Consider the following 21,894-nt stretch of genomic DNA (forward strand, 5'->3'; position numbering starts at 1 on the left):
GCCTCTCAGCCTATATCTGCCAGAGAGCTGTGCAGAAATCACACCCCAACAGGCGCTGCCCCCTTGGAGCCTCAGCTCTCAGCTGTATCAAAAGGGAATTGCTGAGCAGGGAGGGCAGTGGGGATCTCTCAGCGTAAATCCCGCATCTTTTCTCTGCAAACTTTGCTAAAAGTGCGTCTCTTCCAGCTCCCTGTGAAAGGGACCAAGCAGCCCTCACGCCTTCCATCCTCCTCCAGCTTTGCGCTTCCAGTTGTTGATCTGGGGCAGCAAAAAATCACAGAAACTCCAAATGAGGGTTTCTATTGGGGTGTCCTGCTCCGGCCCTAAATGCAAGCACCACATCGCTGTGCTGAAGGCCCTTCCCACAGCAGCCCACACTCAAATGATGAAAAGAAACAGGATCCGAGCCAAACACGGGCACTTCTGAACACAATTCAAACCGAAGCCCTGCACTGTGTCTGCAGAGGAGCCACCCTTTGCTACCGGTGTGCTCCGAGCCTCAGCTCTTGGCAGTCACAGACCCCCAAAAACCTCAGAGCAAAACTCTGTGTACCCTCCTGCCTCCCCAGCTGGTGGGCTCGGCCCCCAGAACCGCAGGGAGGCAGCGGGGTGGCACTGCCCATACCGCAGGAGCCCCAGGTCCCCACTGCCCCCCCGTCCACCCCAGCAGCACCTCCCACTGCGACAGGATTCACAGATCACACAGCACCGAGTAGGAAGAAATGGTGTTTAATTATGGTATACATTAAATTAGACGTCATTCTGAATATTGGTCTCCAATTCGTGGTGACTTATTCACCGTAGGGCAGCTCCCGTCAGTCCCAGCAAAGGGTCCCACCGTGCCAGACACTGTACAGACACACAGTAAAAGTCTTTCTTGCCCCAAAGAAAGCATCCAGTGTTTTTCTGAGCAGTCATCAGCCGTCCACAGGCACCTCCTCTGCTCTTCACCTCTCTAAAGCACCCTCAGCGGTTGGCACACGTGGCAAAGATAAGAAAAAAAATGAACAACTGGGAAGCATGAGATCCATTTCCGAAGGGATGTGTGCACGGAGGTGCTTCTGTCCCGTGGGAAGTGAGACGATGCCGTGTGCGGCTCCCACAGATCTGGAAAGTTGGGCACCTAAACCACACCAGTGGGTGCAGAGCTGGGACGTGTCCTCGCCGTGGAGCTGGGCTGAGCCACAAGCTGGAGATCTTCCTTCGAAGCTCTGGGAGCCACCGCAAGCAGGGGGAGGCAGCCCTGGGACTGGCGGTCTGAGGCTGCCGGGGTGCAGGAAACATCCCGTGCCCTCAATCCGGAGTGAGCAGGGAGCAATTTGGGTCTGTGGGAACTCAGGGCTCTTCCAGCCTGCTTCTTCAGCACCTCTCGGAGGCGACGCTGCCACAGCGAGAGCACCGTGGTTACTGCTGAGGGGGGAGCCAGCCAGGCTCGTCAGCAGCAGCGGAAAATAAGGCACCTACACTGGCTGCTTTCTGGGCAGAAGACGAGGCAGTGACCGGGCACCCATCCCAGCAGCATCCCACGGAGAGGAGGAGAGGCAGACGGTCTCCAAACCCCATCTGAGGACGATCCCACCAGCACCTCCTGCTGCCACATCCCCTCGCACAGCACAAGAGCCACGGGCTCCCCTGGCAGCCGCCGGTGCTCTGAGCTTCCCGGCAGTGTGGTTGTGTGGCTGGGGCTGCTGAGTGCTTCCCCACCCCACAGCAGCCCAGCTTTGTGCCCCCCAAATCAGGCAGCCCCCGAGCTTTTGGGGTTGCCATCAGCAGCCAGCTGCTGGGGCTCTGCTCAGCACCAGCACCGTGCCGGGGGGGACACACACGTGTGGACTGGTGCTGCTGGACCGGTGTCCTCACACAGGCACAGGGCTTTCCTTGTGGGCTGGCTCATTGAAAGGAAGAAGGGAAATACAAAACCAACAGCATACTCAGCTCTGACCTTTACCAAAAAAAAAAAAAAAAAAAAAAAGGGAGAGAGGAGGTTCAGGACCAATATATACAGATGGGGGAATTGCACTTAATTACAGTAGTTTACATCCATTGGACAAAATTTACTTCTTTTATATAAATCTTTATGTATAGGAGTGGGGACAGGTGAGGATGGAGCAGACTGTACCTATATTTACAGTTTAACTGGCTCAGTTCAACAGCTCACGCGATTCCTCCTTCCGAGCGCCAAGTAACAGACCCAAGTCCCTCTCAGTCCGTCGGGCAGAGGAGTGTAACTTAAATACAATCCGTCCTCCCCTGCTGCCACCTCTCAGGGCAGCTCCTTCCTATTTCCTCGGGAGAGCCAACGGCCTCTTGGAAGGCAAATACTTCAGAAAAAAAAATAAAATAAAAAAAAAAGATAAAAAATAAAAAAAAATCCTCAAGACACATCTCGGAAATACTGCGCGGAGGGGAGGAGAGGCGCGGTCCCTGGGCAGGTGCCCACGGTTGGGGCTCGGGCCGGTCCTGGCGGGGTGCTGAGCCTCCGGCTCCGTGTCGGGGCAGTGGGCTCCTCGCTGCGGCGCTGGGCTTCTCTGCGGCTCGGCGCGCGGGTCGCCCGCGGGATGTTGTGGAAAATAAAGTTCCCGTTGCTATGTGCAAAGGCAGCGAGGTGTGGAGCATCACCAGGCTTGCAGGGGACACTGGGGAGGGAGAGAGCAGCACGGTGACGGGAGGGCGAGGGCAGGGGCTCCGCGGGGGGACCTCCTCCAGGCCCCCCGAGCTTGGTGGCACAAACCCCAAGCAAGCCCTGCAGCACCCCAAAAGGTAAAGCAGATTGAAAGCACATTGAGCCAGATATTGCCACCCCCAAAATAACACTCTAAGAGGAAAAAAAAAAAGGGGCCTGTTTCAGCGATTGTTCTAACGGCCCCTGCCCCGTTCCTGGGGTCCCCCGGTCACCAATGGGGTGGGGGCCGGCAGCCGCGGGTGACCTTGTGGGCTGGAGCGAACAGCAAACATCGTAACGCGGAGATAAGGAGACGCCAGGAGCCTCCCGTGACATGTCATTAGGGACGGGCTGCGGCTATCAGGTGTTTGCTCACGTAATAAAAATGGTGGCTCGGCCTCGAGCGTTGTCAGAGGAACCGAGAGCTGCGCGCCCCTCTTGCACGGAGGGGACAGCTCGGGGAGGAGCAGCGCAAACGGCCACCACCAAAACCCAAACCCTGCCAGGGCTGGGTGCCACACCGGCCATCGCTGGTGGCGTTTCGCACCCGTCCCGGCCCCATCTCCCCGCTCCTGCACGGAGAGCCCTTCTCCTGCTTTAATTAAATCGTGAGGGCGGGATGGAGGGAGGAAAACGAGCGAGCCCCGGGCAGCGCCACGTCAAGGTAGGCTGACCGCAGCCCGGCGGCGGGGCTGCCCAGGCGCTATTCCCATGCGAGGGACATTTCCTGTGTGCGGCGGGCTCGTTTCGGCAAGCCGGCATCAAAGCCAGCCCGTGGCAGGAGAGCACGATTAATCAGGGGGAGTTCGGGCTGAGCGCACACCAGATGGGCCGATAAGGCCGCGCGGAGGAAATGGAGCTCCCGAGGAGCCCGGCCGCGCCTCGCCGCCCCCACGCCGCCACGCACAGGGCAGCGCTCGCCCCACGGAGAGCAGGAGCCTGCAGCGAGCCCCGCCGGAGCACCCGGTGCCATCACACTTCTGCCTTCCCCTGTAGGACACCCCGGGCACCCCAAGCCCCCGCGGTGCCCCCAGCCCCTTCCTTTGCCCCCCGAGCGGTGCCGAGCATCCGCAGGGAGGTCCCGCAGCGATCCCACGCTGTATTTACTCTGCGCTCATTGCAGGCATTTTTTTCCTCTCCACTGTCAAAGCTGGGTAAGAAAGTTTATCTGCATACAAGTTCAAGGCTCTCTCTTATTTATCTAGCAATCAATAAGGGCCGCATATTTCCCACAGTCCCCAGAGCCGGCTGGTAGAAAGGGGCCATTGTCTGAGGAAGGCCTCGCGCACCTGATTTGAGCCGGGATAAGTCCTGTGCCGGCACGGGGCAGATAAAGTTTGGGGCTGGGGCCGCCACGCACCCAGCTCCAACCGATCCCAGCTCACCCCGGCCATGAAGGGCTGGAGCCAAACCCCCGGAGGATGCCCCAACCCCGTGCAGCTGAGCATGGCCTCAGCAAAGTGCTCACTATCCATCACGGCCACTTATCACCCGTGTCCCCATCACGCTTGCCATCCGCAATAGGGTTTTTTTGCAGCCCACTGAAGGTGTTTGGCACCGCAGGGCTCGTCCTCAGCCGGGACACGCAGCGCAGGTGGGACCCAAGGAGCAAACACCCCGAATTACCCCAGCCCCAGCCATTACCTGCTTACTGGAAGACATGTTGGTGAGCGTGCTGATGCTGCTGGTGTCCGTCACCACCATCGCCGAGGGGAAGCGGGAGGTGTGGGAATACTGGGGAGGCTCCTGCTTGTGTGCATACACTGCGGAGAGAAGGGGGACAAGCGGCCGTCACGGAAAAGCCACCCAGAGCCTTGGAAGAGGAGCAAAGCAGGCAAACCCTGCACTGCACAGAGGGGTGTGTGGGGATGGATGCTGTGCGGACAGGGACACGATAAAATGAGTGGGAGGAAGCTGCTGTGCGCCTCTAAATGGCTACTTTCTCAGGTACCAGCTCACCCAGGGAAAACACCGTGGACTAAAGGATGGGTAAAAAGGCCAAGCTCAGCACAGCCAGGTGCTGGAGCAGTGCCGGGACAACAGGGGAGCCAGAAGGGGAAGGTTTGGCTTCTGCTGACCACCTCCTCCAGCAAGACCGGAGCAATAAGCAATTCGTAGCTGCGTGAATCCAGAAGGAAAAATAATCGTTGCACAAAGTGCTGGCAGGGAGCACGGCCAGCCCGGGAGCAGTGCGGGTGATGCAGCACAGCGGGTGGCACGGGGGCAGAAGGAGACGGAGCAGGGCACATCCACCCCACCCCGGCTGGCACCCAGGGGAGTGAGCAGCACACGGTCAGGGGCAGGGGCACGCAGGAGGAGGCAGAAACCCGTTTCCCATCAATTTAATCTTCCAGGTGCTCCCCAGGGCAGCCGCCCGGCCGGCCCCTTACTGTGCGAGTTGGGCAGCTGGGTGACGGTGGCCATGAAGGGCTGCTGGGCCATGTGGCTGGGCGACTGCTGCATGAGCGGCTGCTGGTGCGGGCTGTGCAGCTGCTGGGAGAACTGGACGGGCTGCAGGGCCGCCAAGCTGCCGGCCACGCTGTTGATGACCGGGACGCTCTGCGCCTGCGAGGTGTTCAGACCTGGAGGAAGGAACAGAGAGGGGACAGTGAGCGCCGGGGTCCCCAGCGTGCCGCGGGAGGGGGTGCGGAGGTGTCCCGGGGGTGTGCTTACTCTGTGCGATGGCCATGACTCCCGAGAGCGGCGTCATGATGAGGTTCTGGGACTGCTGCGCGTTGTGGTGGGACAGGCTGTGGATGTTGGTCAGGGTGCTCACCGGGGGCAGCCCACCGCCCGACACGGAGATCTGCCAAGGAGCAACACAGAAAGAGTCATCAGGCACACGGCGAGGGCTACTCCCGGCTCCCCAACGCCACCCGGACACAGCAACCCCAAAAACAGGGATGGGGCGGGGTGGAAAAAGCCCCTAAGAGCTAAGCAGGCTGCAGCCACGCTGGGCACCTTTCAGTGAGGCACCCTGGGGCTGCAGACCCTGGCTGGGACTCCTGAACACCGCGTTAATAAATAGCAAAGCAGCAGCGGTGCAAAGCTCCCCTGGAAGCGGCTGCCAGCGCTCCAGCAGAGCACAGCGCCGGGCACAGGACGCGTCCCAGGCGTTTGCCATTGTGCTGGCCAGGTCCAAGTTCCTGCAGCTGGGGACAACTGAGGACTCTCAGCACTCATTAACTTCCAGCCGTCACGGTTGTAGAGGGAAGTGGGAAATATAAACCTGGGAATCTTACAAGAAAAGACAAAAAAAGACCTGGGTGATCTTCTTAGTCATCACTTTGATGGAAAAAAATCCTGGTTTTGGGTCTGCAGCCACAGCGTGCAGATGGGCAGTGCGGGTGAGGTGGCCAGAGCCGGCTCCCTGGGTTTGGGGTTGGTGCGTGATGGTCAGACACACACAGAGATCCTTGGAGCGTGCTGGGAGGGCTGTGTCGGTCCCTGGTGTAAACACGGGCACAGCAGTGCTTAAGTATTGCTGAATTATTGAGTCGCTGCATTACTGAGCTCTCCTAACCCCTCTGATGGAACCTCTTGCACCGAGCAGCTTCGATCCAGGTCTCGGAGCCATCCCTTGGGCTCTCCGTGTGACACTCCTCGACACCGGTCCCAGCGCCTTGTTTATTTTGCCCATTGAATTTGAGATAGCCTCATTGCGATTGAAACATCAATAAATTCCAGAGCACGAGGGTGACTCATGCTTCCTTATCCAGTACTTTCCACTTTCAGAGTTTCTTCAAGGCCAGGTCACACCACGCCGCGGTGCACGAGCCGCTCACCTGCAGCCTGGGCACGTTTCAGGGGGATTTGGGGCAAAAGAGCTGCTCCCAAAAGAGGTCACCTGGAGAGGGCAGGACTGGAAAAGACCCGCCAAGCACTGGACCATTGCAGGGGGCTCTCTGGGACTACAGGAGCAACACAAAAGCATGAAGGAGGGAAACACCACAGCTGTCTGCACCCTCCGTAGCACTCCTCCCTAAAACACGACTGCCTTCAGATGCAGCAATTTCCTTGGCAGCTTTTGGTTTCATGCGGGGTATTAAAGGCACATGTTTACTTACTAGAAACCACAGCCTACAGCATATTTTTATTAAATAACTTGCAAGCACTAGCTAGCCTTGCTTAAAGATCAGAGATAAGCTGGCAGAGCTGCTGGGGAACCAGAGCAGCCCCAGACGGCGCTGTGCAGCGGGGATAATTCAGCAGGGCTCTGCCCGCGTGTGCCTTTAGCAGGCTGCTTCCCCCCCTGGAACCCACTGCACTTCCGAGCAGCCTTCTGCCATGTGAGGGAAGCTCCCCTCCCTGGGGGGCTCCTGTCCACCCCAAAAAAAAGGGGCTCCAGCAGAAGGAGCTGGCTGGGGTGTGCCGAGAGCTCTGCGCCACCGCGCTCCTCGCACGGCTTTGTCCTCTCACCTCCCACCCTGCACTGTCGGTGCCTGCTGCTGCCTTCAGTCGTGACTCATTTTATGACTTCAAGGCTCAGGGTTACGAGGCTCAACACACCCCGAGGGAGGCATGGGTGTGCTCAGGGCGCATGGCAAGGGAGTGTGCTGCGGGGCTTGGGATCGCCCTGCAGCGCTTCCTCTGCCTGGAGAAGGGCGCTCGGCGTCCCCGGAGCTGCACCCGAGCCGTGGGGCTGCAAGGAGCCCCTGGTGGGGGAGAGAGGGGAGAAAGGCAGAGCAGGGAACTGCCAGGAGCCCCTTGTGGGGGCGAGCAGAGGGAAAGGCAGAGCAGGGAGCTGCAAGAAGAAGGAGCCCAGGCTGCAGGAGGGAGCGCACAGCCAGCAAGCTTGTGGGGACGCACAGCCGACGGCCCAGGAGGGACAGTCCTGCGAAAATGGAAGTGAAAACCGGGGCAGAGCAGGGCTGGCCCCGTTGCCAAGGGCCATGCGTGACTTTCACTTTCAGCAGGAAAACCTCCTCCCGGAAGAGCCGCGGGGCAGCCAGGCAGCACAAAGCTGCACCAGCCCGCTGCGAGGGAGCGCCGTGCTCCTGTCCCATCCCGTCCCGTCCCATCCCATCCCATCACATCCCATCTTGTCCCGTCCCGTCCTGTCCCTGCCCGCATGGCCCAGCACCAGCACACGGCCACGCTCAGCACCGGGGGCTGGCACCGTCCTGGCACGGCCGGGCAGGAAAGAGCTTCCCAACAAAGCTCCGAACCCGGGAGGGCTTAAGGAAAAGTAATGAATGAGCATTTTATCAACGCCCGTGTCATCGGCAGGGGAAAGCAAACAGTGATCCACCCAGAGCGCAGCCAGTCAGCGAGGCATGCGATCGATGGGAGCGGAGCGGGCTCTGTCAGGTTTATGGGCTGTGTTTGGGGAACATGTGGGGCCACGGGGCCGCGCTCCGCGCTCGAGGCGGGCGCTGGGGACGGGCACGCGCCCGCGCCACGGCCCCGGCCCCACAATGCCCCATTGTTCGGCGCGGGCCGCGTGTGAAACCCGGGGAAAGCGTGTTTGCTTTGCCCGCTGGGCCCTCTTATCTTATCAGCGCCGCCGCCACAATCGGCCAGGTGTACTCACCATTTTACCGTCGGGAGAGAGCAAACCGTGGCCTGGGTCCAAGCCGGCCGGGGAGACCTGCTGCAGGACCGCCTGGCTGGTGGTGACCATGGCACCGCTGCCGTGGTGGCTGATGGCCCCCGAGGACGCCGCCTCGCCGCCGGCCGCCTGGCTGTACCGGACCCCTGCAAAACAGCATCAGGTGTTGGCATCGCCCGCAGGCACCCCGGTGAGGGCACCCCCCGCCCGTGCAGCCCCCCAGCCCTCCCAGGGTGTGCAGTGCAAGGATGCAGCACATGGATGTGTGAGCCCCCCGAGTGATGAGCAGGAGGGGGGCAGCAGGCGAGGTGCCCCCTCCTCCTGTGCTGTTTTCCAGCCTCTCCCCAGCCCCATCTCCTGAGATTGCCCAGGGAAAATGAAGCTGAGGGATACCAAGCGCCCAGAGAGTGCTGCAGCTCCCCGAGGAACCCAGCCATCCCTGATGCCCACGGGGCAGAAAGGGGCTGCCCCCATCTGACCCATCCAGCCCACAACAGGCACCCTTCTGCACCCATCCACGCCCCTCGTGCACGGTGCACACCCATGTGCAACCTCCGCCGTGTCCAAACGACGATTGCCCTCGCTTTTTTCTCAGCCTCTCCTGCATCCCATTTCCCTCTTGACTTGCTCTTGACAAGTGCATGATTAACAGAGAGCCGCAGGAGGACAGAGGGACCAGAAATGCAAACCTCCAAACCAGAGCGCAGCCTGACACCGCCAAGGAGTGAAATCTGGCTTGAGCGCAGGTCTTCAATATAAATCTATTTAATTTGGCTAAAAAGCCCTGCACTGATAACCATATGATCAGCCGTGTGTCATGGAAAGGCATCTACAGATCACAAATAATTAACCGAGGAAAACCCGCGGGAAACAAAAGCGTCTTTTACACGGGTGCCCTGACAACTCTGGTGAGAAGCCATTCATTACGAGGAGCCCAGCACTGGGCTCGCAGCCGGGTTCACTGAACTCCCCGGAGATCGAAGCGAGGGCCCAAATCTCTCCTGGGACTGAAAATCACCAGCAGCAACCTCTGTGAGCATCATCTGCCCCAGCCAGAGCCAGGCATGAATGGTGACCCCAGCCACTGCGTGGGCACCTTGAGGACCTGTCCCCAAACCGACAGCTCCACGTGCCCAGGTCGAGGGTCTTTGTCCTGGGGTCTTGGGGCTCTTTCTGCCAGGTGCCAGGAGCCCTTTTGGCACGGTGGCCAAAGCCCCGAGGACCTGGAGCTTCAGAGGCAGCTCCATGCAGGCTGGCAGGTTGCAGGTCTGCAGGGATGCTCCAAGGGCTGCTCTAAAAACCTTTGAGTTAAGGAAGAAGAAACATCTGAAATAACCCATAACTTGAGTCTGGCCGCTTTGTGCGCGAGGCCCCAAAAGCAGCAGATAGAGCACTGCAGGCTACCTGCTGCCATCACCAAAAGCACGGAAAAGTCACCCTTTAATTGCCTCCAAATTTTCAACGTCAGCTGGTTAAACATGTCCCGCAGATAGGAATCTCCCCGCGATGTCTGGTTCCTGATCATTTCCCAGCAAACCCCTTTATCCCTGATAATACAAGAATGTCCTCTGGCAGGTGGATATTTGCCGGTACGAGTGGACGTCCCAGCCATGAGCAGGGTAAACATTACTCAACCGGGGCACTGTCACCACATTCTTCCCCGCGGCCCCGGCCTCGTGCAAAGTGTGCTTCAGCCGCTGCCGGTCTGAGATCCTGCAGCGCTGCTCAAACAATGGGAGGGGAGATAAAATAAAGCCCTTTCTTCTCACAATGGTCTTAAAGATAGACGAGGAGCGCAGGCGGCTCCGGCTGGAGATTAAATTATAGTTTCTGCGCCGATGAAATAGTGATTGAATTGGCTACGGAAGAAACCCGAGGCGTGTTTGAGAAATGCAGGACCGGGTGAGACCTCGCCCCTGAGGGTGAGGGTCTGTAAGGTTTCAAGCAGTGACACCACGAGGGAGGGATGCCGAGGTCTGCTAAGTGCCAGGGCGATCTTCCCCCCTTTTGGCTTCTGCGAAGCTTTCAGTAAGGACAAAATTTGACACCCCAAATCACGCCGTACCCACTTCAGCCAAGACTCACAGAATTACAAAGCTGTCTTTAAAAAGTAGGCGATGTTAAAAGCTGATTTTCTAGCTTTTCCCTGCAATCCTAAGGACGAGACTGGTGTTTGAGAAGCGATAACCACCGCCAAGGTGTCCGGGTAGTCTGGCGGCCGAGGCTTGGGCAGGGTAAGGGCTTTCCCGTCTGCTGCAGCTAACTTGCAAGGCTTTGGGAAGCCACCAACTATTTTTTTTTATTTTTATTTTTTCATTCCTAGAGCAGGATGGATATTACTGCTGGTTGTACGCCCTCGCTGTCGGGCTGGATTTTAGCAGATTTTGGTTGGCATCGGGAGGCTCATGCTGCTCAGTTCCAACAGCGCTCCGGGCGATGGAGGTGCTGTTTTGCTCTGCTCCCCGCTGACCTCCTGCCCAGTCCCACCTCAACCATGGCCATGGGGAGATGGTAGGGCCATCCTGTGACTCTGAACATAGGATCTGTCCCCTGACACCATGCCGGCCCCATTTTCTGCCCCCCCTGGGGCGCACAGCTCCCTGCTGGGTGGCTTCACGTCCCGCCTAAGCTCAGGGTTTATGGCACGGCGGGCCAGGCGGCTGCACAGAGCCGGGCACGATTGTTGTCCTGCCGCACTCCTGTGCTTGAAGCAGCCCCAGCACAAGATTTATTCCTCCTCAGCCTCTCCCCGTCCAGCTCTGCGCAGCCGCCCCGGAGAGGAGCCTGCCCGTGAATCACAGTTAATGGGCCTGCCCGCGGAGCCTGCGCCCTTAAAGTCTTTTTTTTTTTTTTTTTCCTCCAACTGGAGCTACAGCCATAATATAAAAGTCTGTTTATGGGACCCGGCTATTGTTTGGCCCCCGAGCTGCACAGCCCGTGAAACGTTTTACTGCTTTCCCATGTTTCCAGACAAACCGCGGGGTCTGGCTCCCGTAGCCTTAACCCTGTGTTTCAGCCCCGCGGCCGGCACCCCCGGCTCTGCGGGGTGCCAGAGCCCGTCCCCGAGCCAGAACATCCCGAGGCACATCCCCAGGAGCATCCCAAAGAGCATTCCGAGGCACATCCCGAGGCACAACCACTGGCAGCAGCTCACACCGGCTGTGTTTTCACCCGGAGCCTCGCCGACACCCCGCAAATCGCCGATTTTGGGGCTGCCACTCAAATTGTCCCTAAAGTGTTAATCTTGCTCAGTTACAGAGGTGCATAGTTTATATCCATTATAAACCTGTTTATTGGGACTGGACCCTCCCATTTTGCTGCTGTCATAAAGCCCTAATTACCCCCCATAAAACCGGGAAAAGCTCCTAACAGCACACCGTACCCACCGAGCTGCACAATGAGCGCAACAGTAAAGAATTACAACGGCTGGCACCGGGTCCACAGCCAGAACCAGCACGTACCCCACGGCTATCAAAGAGCAACTTGAAAGATCCAGATATAAACTGATGTACCTCTGGACCAGGGTTTTATGGACAGGCTTTTCTTTAAGGAAAAAAAAAAATTAAAAATTAAAATCACCCAAATTGCCCTCGCGGTTCACCGAGAGCCTGAGGGCGTGGGGCTGAGTTATTTTTATATTTGTACGTAGGTCTGTAGAGATATCTAAAATCTGTACCGTGTATATTCAGATATATATAACGTTTTTTATTATACGCATGCATGTGAAGGATGTCTGCTGTGTGGGCACTGCCAGACGGATGGGGCGGGCGGGGGAGATGCTGCGGGGCCGGGGCTTTGCGGGGCACCCCGGGGCCCTTTGTATGCAGTGGGAACATGGGGGGGGGACGGGGACAGCACGTCACCTAATCTCGTCAATGCACTGATTGTCTTTGGGGCTCTTGAAGATAAAAATGGCATAAGCCAGAGTCTATGGCATGGCACCGAGGCAGCGAGATAAAGCCCTGAGTGACCTTCAAGTCAAACAGGGAACCGAGATCACTGATAATACCCTATAGGAAGGGAAAAGTCCAGAGTCTGAGAAGCCTCTGAGATAGGCTTGAAGTATTTACCTCCAAATAGTTAAAAACTCCGGCCTGAGACCTGGCTCCAAGTCCCCAGGAAGAGGCTGGGAGGATGCCCGACTTTTCCAGCTCTTTCCCCATGCCCCTGGCCGTCACCCTGCCCTTTTTGGCAGGGCACCCCCCAGGCGATGCCGGTGCCCGGTTTTTGGAGCTGTTCTGAGCTGCCCCTCGCAGCCAGCCCCACCGTTCCCTGCCCCAGCAGAGGGGCAGGACGCGGGGCAGCGTCCCCACGCTGTCATTAAGCTGTTAAGGAGGCTCTGAGGGCTCCAGACAGCGCCACACAGGGTGCAAGGGCAGTTCAAATCCCAGCACGCGCAGCCACGGACGGGGTCAGCACCTCTCGGAGGACCCGGAGCTGCTTTGGGGGCTGCAAGCCCGCTGCCACGCAGCTTGTAGGGCCCGAAATGCCACCGGCTCTGATGGACCCCAACACAGGCACTGGCTGAGATCCATCCCAGCCTCCTGCTCCACAAGCAGCCTGCAAAACCCATGCGCAGCCCTCGCCGTGCCCACCTCCTCCTCCTCCTCCTCCTCGGCGAGGCCGATGCGCAGCAGCGCTGGCCGCCAGCAAATCCCTGCGGCCGAGCCCTCCTGACCCCTCCGTGGCCATCACTCCTGCCCGGCTCAAAAGCCCCTCCGAATGGGCTGTCATCGGCCCTATAGCCGCGGCCGGCTCCTGCTGGCCCAAGCTCGGGTGGGAAAATAAAGGTTTGGGCTTAACGGCCCCGCAGCCCCGAGATAAATGCCCGCGGGTGCAATAATTGCTGTCCCCTAATAGAAGGAAACAAAGGCTCTCGCGGGGCGCCTGCATGCGCGCTGGCAGGACGGGGGCACATCAAAGGCAGCGGGGTTCGTTCAAAGCCCCGGCTTAATTGTCAATTAAGCATGCACGGGGGGGACAACGCCATGACAACGCGGGGCTGCATGCTGGTGCGGTATTGTAAAGCCCGGCGGCCGACACAGAAAACAGCTGATTTTGCTGACAATGTGCTTGTAGGGCACCTTGTAAGCAATCAGCCGGTGACAGGAGGGCAAACGTCCGCCCGGTCCCGCCATTGTGCGGGGCATTCCTGGGGCAGGGTCACGCCGTGGTCACCACGGGGAGAGCTGCGCCGGGAGCCGGGGCTGCCAGCGGGGCAGGTGGGACGTGGGATGTGGGGTGCTCTGCGCCCCATGGGCGTCCCCACACGTGGAGCCTGCCTGGGGGTCCCACAGCGCCCAGGACGGTCCCATCCCCAGCTCTCAGCACCCTCTCCCCATGCCTGTGGGACTCTCCGGACACCACTTCATTTAATTCTGCTCCGGGATGAGGCTGGGGGCTTGCAGGGACAGCTCCAAGAGGGGGCTGGTTTTTGGCTCCCCAGCCGGGCTGTGCGGGTGCCACCCCAAAGGGGTGCCGGGGGTGTTTGGGGTGCATCACCCCCAGCCCCACGGCCCCGCGCTGACCCCTCACCACCCGCTCTTGTTTGCTGGGGCTGGCGGCTTTGGAGTGCAGATTGCAGGTAGCGGCACAATGGGGATTGTTCTCCCAACAATGCCTCTTGCCCCACGCTGCGGCCGCCGCCGGGCCCTCCCTGATTACCCTCCTGGCGGCGTTATCTCCTGCTTCAATCCCCCCGGCTGCACACACTGGGGGCAGAGGGGAGCCCGGCCGCGGGGCTTGGCGCAGAGCACTCGTGCCATTAGGGTGCCCCCAGGGCGAGCCCTGTGCCCCCCGGGGCAGTTTTCCTCCCCCCAGCCCTCCCCACCCGCATCCCCGCCCCTGCCCAGCCCAGCCCAGCCCAGCCCGTTTGGGGACGCCGTCAAATTGAGCCAGCCAAGCAAACACCCATCTGTCCTCAGCAGGATGGCAAGCCAGCCCTCGCCACGTGGCTCGCCCAGCCACAGGGCTGCAGGGACAGCGTTCGCTCCTCTCCACACCCAGCGAGGCTGCGGAGGGACCGGGCTGTCCCCATACCCGGGTGCTGAGCAGGGTCCCACCCCACAGCCGAAGTGTCTGTGGCCCGTTTGCCAACTGGGAAACTGCACCAAGAGCTCAGCTACGTCGCTGCCCCTTGGCCGACGTGGGCAGCACGGACCATCCTCCCTCCGAGGCCATCACCACCGTGGCTGTGCACGGCCCCAATGGTCCGGCACCCCTTTCTCCAGGAGAAACGGGGGCCAGCGCGGCGACTGCTCAGCGCCACCACCCCGGGGCTTACCTGGCATCTTGCTGGGGGGCGAGGCGCTGGGCTGGTTGTGGTGGGGGGAGCCGTGGGACAGCAGCAGGTTCATGCTGTGCGGGGGCTGGCCCGAGCTGTAGGCGTCCATGGCCAGCTTCTGGCGGAAAGCCTCCTCCTTCCGCCGGTTGGCGAACCAGTTGTAGACGCGCACCTCCGTCACCAGGTTGGAGCCGAGCCCGTGAGCCTTGGAGGGAGACACCCCTCGCTGCAGACACTCGGCCCTGCGTGTGCGAGGGGACACGTTGGAACAAGGCTGCTGCTGCTGGGGAGCCCCCCGATCCATGGGGGGACTCGGGTGGAAGGGTGAATTTGGGGGTGTTTGAGCCCTCCCTCAGTGCCTGCCCGCGCTTCCCGACTGCATCCATGCCACAAAAGCCACCCCACCACCCTCCCACCTCGTGGCATCCCCAGCTGTAGCAGGGAGCTTTCTCAAGTCTGCACGCTGCCCCCAGGGGGGCCAAAGCAAGGTGAAAACAGTGCTGGTGGCTCAGCGACACCGTGCCACTGGGGCTGCTGTGGGTCTGCGAGCCGTGAGCCCGGCACCACGCGTGGTTTTTGGAGGAGAGGCTGCGGGGAGGCAGAGGAGCAGCAGGCGGCGCGGGGCGGCCGTTACCTGTTGCACTCCTCCACCAGCGCCTCTCGCTCCTCCTTGCTGGGGTTCTTTTGGCGGTCGTAGGCTTGGTACAAGATTTGCTGGGAGGCCGGCCCCCACTTGAAGCGGTTGCGGCGCATCTTCTTGCTGGGGGTTTCGGAGCAGGCGTCGTCGAGCTGGCCAGCCCCCTGGTTCTGCTGATTGAACTCTGGAAAGAGAAACAGCAGCTGATCCTGACTGCTTTTGTCTGTACTATTTCCACAGCCCTGGACTGTCTGGTTGAACTCTGAAAGAGAAAGGAGCAGACGTCACCCGGCCTGTAGCCGCCGCTCAGAGTCACCGTCACGCGCGGCGGCAGCCCCCGGACCCCTCCCTGCTCCCCAGACCCCCTCCTGCCACCCCCAGCCCCCGGCCCCGGTGTTTTTTGGTGCCGGTTTGGGGCACCCCGGCACCGGCCGCGCACGCAGGCAGGGGCAGCGGGGTTACGACCGACCCGGACGGGTGTTTAATGGGGAGGCATGCGCAGGGCATGCATATTCATGGTGGGGCTCTGCCGGCCTGCGCTTGTTCCGGGAGGAATTTTGCAAGCCAGAAGCCAGGCAGGGCACACCGAAGCCCCCCAAAATGAGCTTTCGGCCACCACAGAGCCCCCTCCTCACACGCTCGCCCTACCCCTGGCTCGGGGAGCTGGGGGCTCAGCCCCGCGCCCCCGAGGTGTGCGCCAGGGGTGACCTTCCCCGCGTCCAGCCGGGCACTTGTCACCGTGGCAGTAAAGGGAGATTAATGGCAGGTTTTTATTATTCTCAAGGTTTGCGGGGGAATTCTCCCTCTTTTTGTAATGGCTTTTCCCCTTGTGACAACAGAGTCCCAGGCTGGAGCGGGCTCTGTTTGCTTTCACATCTCCAGGTGCGCTTTCAAAGCGGCAGCGCTTGGTGCTGAACCCTTTTCTGCGCTTTTTCTTGCTGCATTTTGCATCCTTTTGGAGGAGCAGGGCTGGCGGGGGGCTCCGTCATGCTGGACAGGGCCCTGGGGGATTAAAGGAGCCCTGCTCTGGGTGCTTGGTCAAAACGGGCTGTTTTAAGTAACTCCGACTGCCCGAGACCATGCTGCAGGTACAAATCATTTATTTTATTTTTTTTCTTTCCTCTCTCTTTACTTTTTTGCCAAGGAGTTGCAGAAAACGAGCATGCTCGAGAAGCGCAGAGAGGAAAAAGGGGGCAGAGGTGGGAAACGGATCGAATGGTGTGCGACCATCAGTCGCTTTCCCAGCTCTGAGGAACGCAGATACGCAGAAACCGAGATGTTCAGAGGGGCTCGGGGCAGCATCACTGCGACCGAGGGGGGCTCCCACCCGCTTTTCCTGCAGCCCAAATGGATTTATCTCATAATAAACGTGTCGGGGAGGACCTGGCGAGGGGGGGGGGAGCCCAGGGCTGCCCTCTCCCAGCACCGGGGAGCCCCCCGCCCTGCGGCGCTCGCCCCAGCCCCGTCCCCGCCGGGTACTTACGCCGCAGGATCTCCCGCTGCTTGCGGACGTACCACGTGTAGAGGGCGGCCCTCTTCTGCGTCTTCATGGGGGTGCCCTTGTTGAGGTGCTGCGAGAGGTGCGACTGGTTGAGGCCGGTGACGTCCACCACCTCCCGCTGCGGGATGTTGTGCTGCTGCATGTAGCCCTTGATCATCTTCGCCGCCCGCCACGGGTCCTCGCTGCGGGGTGGAGGAAACGAAGGGTTAAGCTTCCCCCAAATTTGCCTCTTTTTTTTTTTTTTTCTGCGATGGAAGCCTGTTACGATCACCAGAAACCCACTGGTATTGGTGGTAGACAAATGTTCTTGCTGCCTGCCCTGAATCCTCTTTTAGGAGGGCACAAAATCCCCCGGCCGTGTCCTTCGGGGGAGGCACCCGCTGGCCTCCATCCCCCCCCGGGCTGAGGCTGAGGAGCAGAAAGCCAAAGCAAGAGAGCAAACCCAGGGGGCCCCCAGGATGGAAAACCCCAACCAAGTAATTTTAAGTCAGTCTCGAATATTTTTCAACACTTGGATTTGGCTCCGGCACGATCCAGTTGCAAAATGGCTCTTCCCTAAATATGCGTTCCTTTGGTGTCCTTGTGCTAGCTGGCACCAGTTTAGGGAACAAACCAAATTATGGCCAAAAATAAAAATGCTGCATGCGTTCTTTCAGCTCCGATGAAAGCAAAATGCAGTGGGAGGCAAACAGGCCGACACACCTGCACCGAGAGCCCTGGGTTTAGGACCCCCGGGTTTGTCCTGCAGCCCTCGAGGACGCTGGGCTAAAAGGAACTGCTTTAAAACTGAAAAATCGGCGTGGAACCTAAACCTGGTCACAGTCGTGCACTCAAATAATGAGATATTCTAAGGCTGTACTTGGAATAACCGTCCAAATGCTTTTCCAATTCATTAGTTATTTTGGATCCTTCAACTTGTCAAGGGGAAAAAACCCAACGAGGAGATTTCTTACTTTTTGTCCCGAACGCGGCACAAAAACAAAGCTGTTTGGACCCAAAGCAAAAGCACCCAACTGCAAGCAGCCCGCTGGGTGGAGGGGCACTTTGTTGGCTCCCCGGCCCTGGGGCAGGAGGGCACGGACCCTTTTGGAGGACGTTCCCGTGCCCAAAGCCCATTGCCCTGCTGAGCGCAGCGGGCTCGGGCTGCGGCACCTTTTGTCCAGGTGCCTCCAGGGGCTTTTTCACCTGGAGGAGGACCCGGAGACCCTTCTCCTTCCCACACACGGTGTCCTCAGTACGGCCCTGGCTGCATTGAGGACCCACGGAGCTGTAGGGGCGCACAGCGGCGCTGCCCTTGGTGGGCTCCCCCAGCATGGACGTTACCCAGGTGGGCACGACACAGCCTGCAGCCCCTTCCCGCATTAAATCACCCACCGAGACATCACCAAAGCAGCATGGAGACAGGGCAGCGTGTTTTTTGGGGCCACGCACAAGGAGAACTCCTCTCACCGCAGGTTTCCTGCGGGCGCTCGGCCCTGCTCCCAGCAGGGAGCGAAGCAGGGCACGAGCCGAGGGGCTGCACGTGGGCTTCCCTCCCCAGCAGCTCACCATGCCCACCTGATCCTACTAATTACTGGTTACTAATAAGTTAATGGGACAGAGCTCGTCACCCTTTCACGCAGCAGGCTGGCCCACGGCTGCACCAAGGGCATCGCTTTTACAGAGCTAAATCCCGAGCCAGCGCAACAGAGCGCACTACCAAAAGGGAAAGAGAGAGATTTTAGGTTACAGGCGTGACTTCCGAATTGAAATAAAATTTGGCAACGTTTTGGTTGGAAAAAAAAAAATAATAATAATAATTATGTGAGCATTAGAAAAAAAGTCCACAAATTTCCTTTCATTTTACAACTTCATGGAGGGCTTCCCTCGGGTATTTCTGGTGTGTTTCTCACTTACACTTTCAAAGCAATTTTTCAGCTCTTAATTTCTGAGCAACGTTTTTCTTTACAAATCAATTTGACCGTATGCAAAAGGGTTAAACAACCTGAAACCAAACCCAAACATTTTGTTTCATGTTAAACAAAATGTTTGGACTTGACCCAAAATGAAACGTTTGAGTGTTTGTTTGCCTCTTTTCCCTTTTTTTTTTTTTTCGGTTAACCTAAAAAGGCAGAGAGGAAAACATTTTGATTCAACACAAACCCTTTTTTTTTTTTTGTTCTGTCACCAAAATGAAAACCTCATTAATTGCCCAATCTTCATCAGGACTTTACATGCAGGAAAAACAACGACCCAGAAGCGCTTGGTAATTCTGGAGAAGCAGTTCGTAGCCCTCGCTCCGCAGCCCTTCTCCACCCCGTGCTGCCCCTGGCATCAAGGAGAAGCTTTTTTTTTTTTTTTTTTCCTGCCCAGAATTAACCAGGACGAAGCCTGGCTGCGAACGCCGACCCAGGGCAGGCACTTCCCAACCCAGCCTCGTGCCCGTCCCTCTCCCCAGGACCCCCCACCCGCTCGCCCTCTTTGTCAGCCTTGAAAACAGGTAAATACACTCAACATCCTCGGAGAAATATGCCAAGAATTTATACACATGGATTATAAACCCGGCTCCCTACATCGGTGATCTATCTAATCTGCATCTCCCTGTGCACACAGCGCGGAGCAGAGCTCAGAGGCGGGGGGTCCACAGCCACCCCTTCCCCTCTGCCCCGGGCACGTTTCGGAGAGGGTTTTGGCCTCCCCACCTGGGGGACTCCCCCCGGTTCCCCTGCGGCACCATCCCCATTTTTTTCGGGTGCTGCAGTGATCGATCTCTTGCCCTGTGCACCCAGCAGGGCCGCTGGAGCCTGGCCGGGAGGGAGCCGTGGGGCATCTCGCCCCGGAGCCGGGCTCTGCACCCCCGGCACCACTCTCCAGGCTCTGCGAGGAGCCGGGCTCGGCGCTGCCCTCGGTGCCACGCTGCCCCGGCACAGGGCTGAGGACATTTGAGGCCCCTGAACGGGCCGTAGGGACGCCCAAGCGAACGTAGTGCAGGTGGGCAGCCAAGCCCAGGGCACGCTGCTGTCCCCAAAACGAGCCCTGGGGCTGAGCACCCCCAGGGGCACGGGGACAGCCCGTGACTGAGCCGAACCCAGGGCCAGGAGGCTGGGGCTGCGGGGTGGCAGCAGAGCAGGGTTTCGCCCCAGCGTGGGGCTGAAACCGATGGCTCCCGACGCCTCTACCTTGGCTGCCTCTCCAAGTACAAAGGGCTCTCTTAGAGCAAACACAAGCTCTTTGCAAAAGGCTCCTCAGGGACATGTGCCTGCTCTTGTTTGCACCAAAGGCAAACTTTGCACAGGAACACCTGTGGGAGAGCAGCGACGCGGGGCAGAGCCCTCCCTGCGCCCCCGGTGCCACCCGGGCACCCCAGGGCCGGGCACAGCGGCAGGCGGAGGGGAATTGGGGACAGGCAGAGCACCCAGCGGCACGCAGGAGGGGTGGGTGGGTGCCCGGGTGGGTGCCCGGTGGGTGGGCACCCAGCTGAACAGCCCTGCTGTGCCGTGCCCCTCAGCACCCTGTGGGGCCAAGTGGAGCCCTGGAACGGGTGCCACCACCCAGCCCCGTCCCCAAAAAGCTGGGGGCTGCCCAGCCTCACACTGGGGCAGGCTCCGAGCACCGAGCACGGCACCCACGGCACCTCCAGCACCCACCACAGCGCTGGCTCTGTCCCGGTCCCTCCTGAAACACCCGGGCATTGGGGGCTGGCAGAGGGGCACACGGCGGCACAGCCCCCGGGGGGAAAGGCTCAGCGCGGCCCGTCGGGACCCCTGGGGACGGGAGGGAGCCGGGGACGGCCCCGCGGGGCTCCCAGCGCGGTTCCACCGGCCCCGGGTGCGCAGAGGGGGCAGCCCCGAGCGGCACAGCCCCGCTGCCCCCCTCCGCCACGCTCCCTGCCCGCGCCCCCACGGGCCCGGGGCTGCTCCGCCGTGCCCCGACGGCTCGGCACGGCTCGGCACGGCAAGGCACGGCACGGCTCGGCTCGGTTTAGCTCGGCTCGGTTGGGCTCGGCCCGGAGCCGCATCCCCGGGCCGTGCCGGGTCGGGTTTGGGGGTTTCCTCCTTCCCCCCTCCCCGCCTGGTTTACAACTCGGGCAATGAATAACCCGCCTCTCCGCTCACCCTAATCGCGGCCCTTTGTGTATCTTTCTGTTGATGATTTATAGAAATAAATTAATAACGCCCCGGGCTCCACGTGCTGCAGTTTATGTTTCATCTCTCGGCGCGGATGCAGGACGGAGCCCGGCACCCCCGGCCCCGCCGCTCGGGGCGGCCGCGACCACCCGACGGCGGCCCCGAGGTGTCCCCGAGGAGTCCCCGGGGGTGTCCCCGCCGTGTCCCCGCGATGTCCCCGCGCTGTCCCCGCGCTGCCCCCGCCCCGCCCGCCCCCCCGGCGGTACCTGATCATCCTCTCCACCTCCGCCCGCTGCTCCACGGCCTCCTCGGTGTTGAGCGTCTGCAGCTCGCGGAGGATGGGCGGCGTGTCGAAGTCGTCGCCGTCCTCCGAGCCCTCGTCGCCGGACAGCTTGCCCTTGCCGTGCCCGTTGGCGAGCGGCGGGTAGGCTGCCTTGCCGTCGGGGGGCCCGCCGGGGGACAGCGGCAGGCTCTCCAGCTTGACGCCGAAACCGGCGGCGGGCACCATGTCCTCCAGGGCGCGGATCAGCCCCTCCTTGGTGGCCCCGGAGCTGAGCAGGGCGCCCAGGAGCTCCCGCTGCAGGGCGCTCAGCTGGGACACCATGGTCCCGGGGGGCTCCCGGGGGCTCCCGCCGCTCTCCCCGCTTTCGGCCCGGCCCGGCCCGGCCCGGTCCGGCCCGGCCCGGCCCGGCTGCCCCCGGCACCTGCCGCTCCGCCGCAGCTCCGCTCCGCCCCGGCCGCCCTCTACCAAGCCATGCCGGCCTCCATTAGGCAATATACCTTATGCAAATCAGCGCCGGGAGGCCTCTCCTCCGGCTGCCGCGGGGGCGGCCGCCGCCCGGACCCCGCGTCCCCGCCCGCCCGCCCGTCGCGGCCCGGCCCCCGCGCCCGGCTCGGCTCGGCCCGGCCCTTATCGGCCGCGTTGGGACGGACTTTGCCCGGAGAGGCAAAGACGGAGGCCCCGGAGCAGCGGAGCGGCCGCGGGGAGGGCGGCGGAGAGGGCCCGGGGAGCCCCGACGGCGCGGCCGGCAGCGGGAGGGCCGGAGCCACGGCGGCCGTCGGGGTGCCGAGCCCTGTGCCCACCGTCGGGGCGGACCCGGCCGCGCTCCGCAACGCCCCGACGGCGGCCCCGGGCCCCCTCCGTCCTCGTCCGG

At 60.6% G+C, this 21,894-nt stretch overlaps 1 protein-coding gene across 3 annotated transcripts; it reads right to left on the reverse strand.

The window, feature by feature from the left end:
* Positions 1-713: 713 nt before the first annotated feature.
* HNF1B (HNF1 homeobox B) lies at positions 714-21,465 on the reverse strand. 3 transcript variants are annotated; one of them, XR_014684737.1, is made up of 10 exons: positions 21,007-21,465; positions 16,617-16,816; positions 15,131-15,395; positions 14,497-14,738; positions 8,196-8,359; positions 5,336-5,468; positions 5,053-5,244; positions 4,307-4,425; positions 2,120-2,636; positions 714-1,942 (listed from the first exon to the last, which is right to left on the reverse strand). XR_014684737.1 is itself a non-coding variant. In XM_084492791.1 (9 exons), exons 1-9 carry the CDS (start codon positions 21,342-21,344, stop codon positions 2,616-2,618), a joined length of 1,674 nt encoding a protein of 557 aa, XP_084348917.1. In that variant the 5' UTR covers positions 21,345-21,465; the 3' UTR covers positions 714-2,615. The 3 variants fall into 3 exon arrangements, 2 of the variants coding, with proteins under 2 accessions (XP_084348917.1, XP_084348918.1); XM_084492791.1 differs by having other exon boundaries at positions 714-2,636; XM_084492792.1 differs by having other exon boundaries at positions 714-2,636; positions 15,131-15,317; positions 21,007-21,464.
* Between the last annotated feature and the right edge of the window lie 429 nt (positions 21,466-21,894).

This window comes from Aythya ferina, assembly GCF_964211825.1.
Source record: "Aythya ferina genome assembly, chromosome: 19".
Classification (NCBI taxonomy): Eukaryota; Metazoa; Chordata; class Aves; order Anseriformes; family Anatidae; genus Aythya; species Aythya ferina.

Bases quoted from the DNA above. Each gene is read 5' to 3' on its own strand.
- HNF1B (XM_084492791.1), bottom strand. From the start codon at position 21,344: ATGGTGTCCCAGCTGAGCGCCCTGCAGCGGGAGCTCCTGGGCGCCCTG. The intron at 15,396-16,616 runs GTAAGTACCCGG...TTTCTCTTTCAG, and splicing joins GCAGCGGGAGATCCTGCGGC to AGTTCAACCAGACAGTCCAG. The intron at 4,426-5,052 runs GTAAGGGGCCGG...TTCTCTCCGCAG, and splicing joins CCAGCTGCCCAACTCGCACA to TGTATGCACACAAGCAGGAG.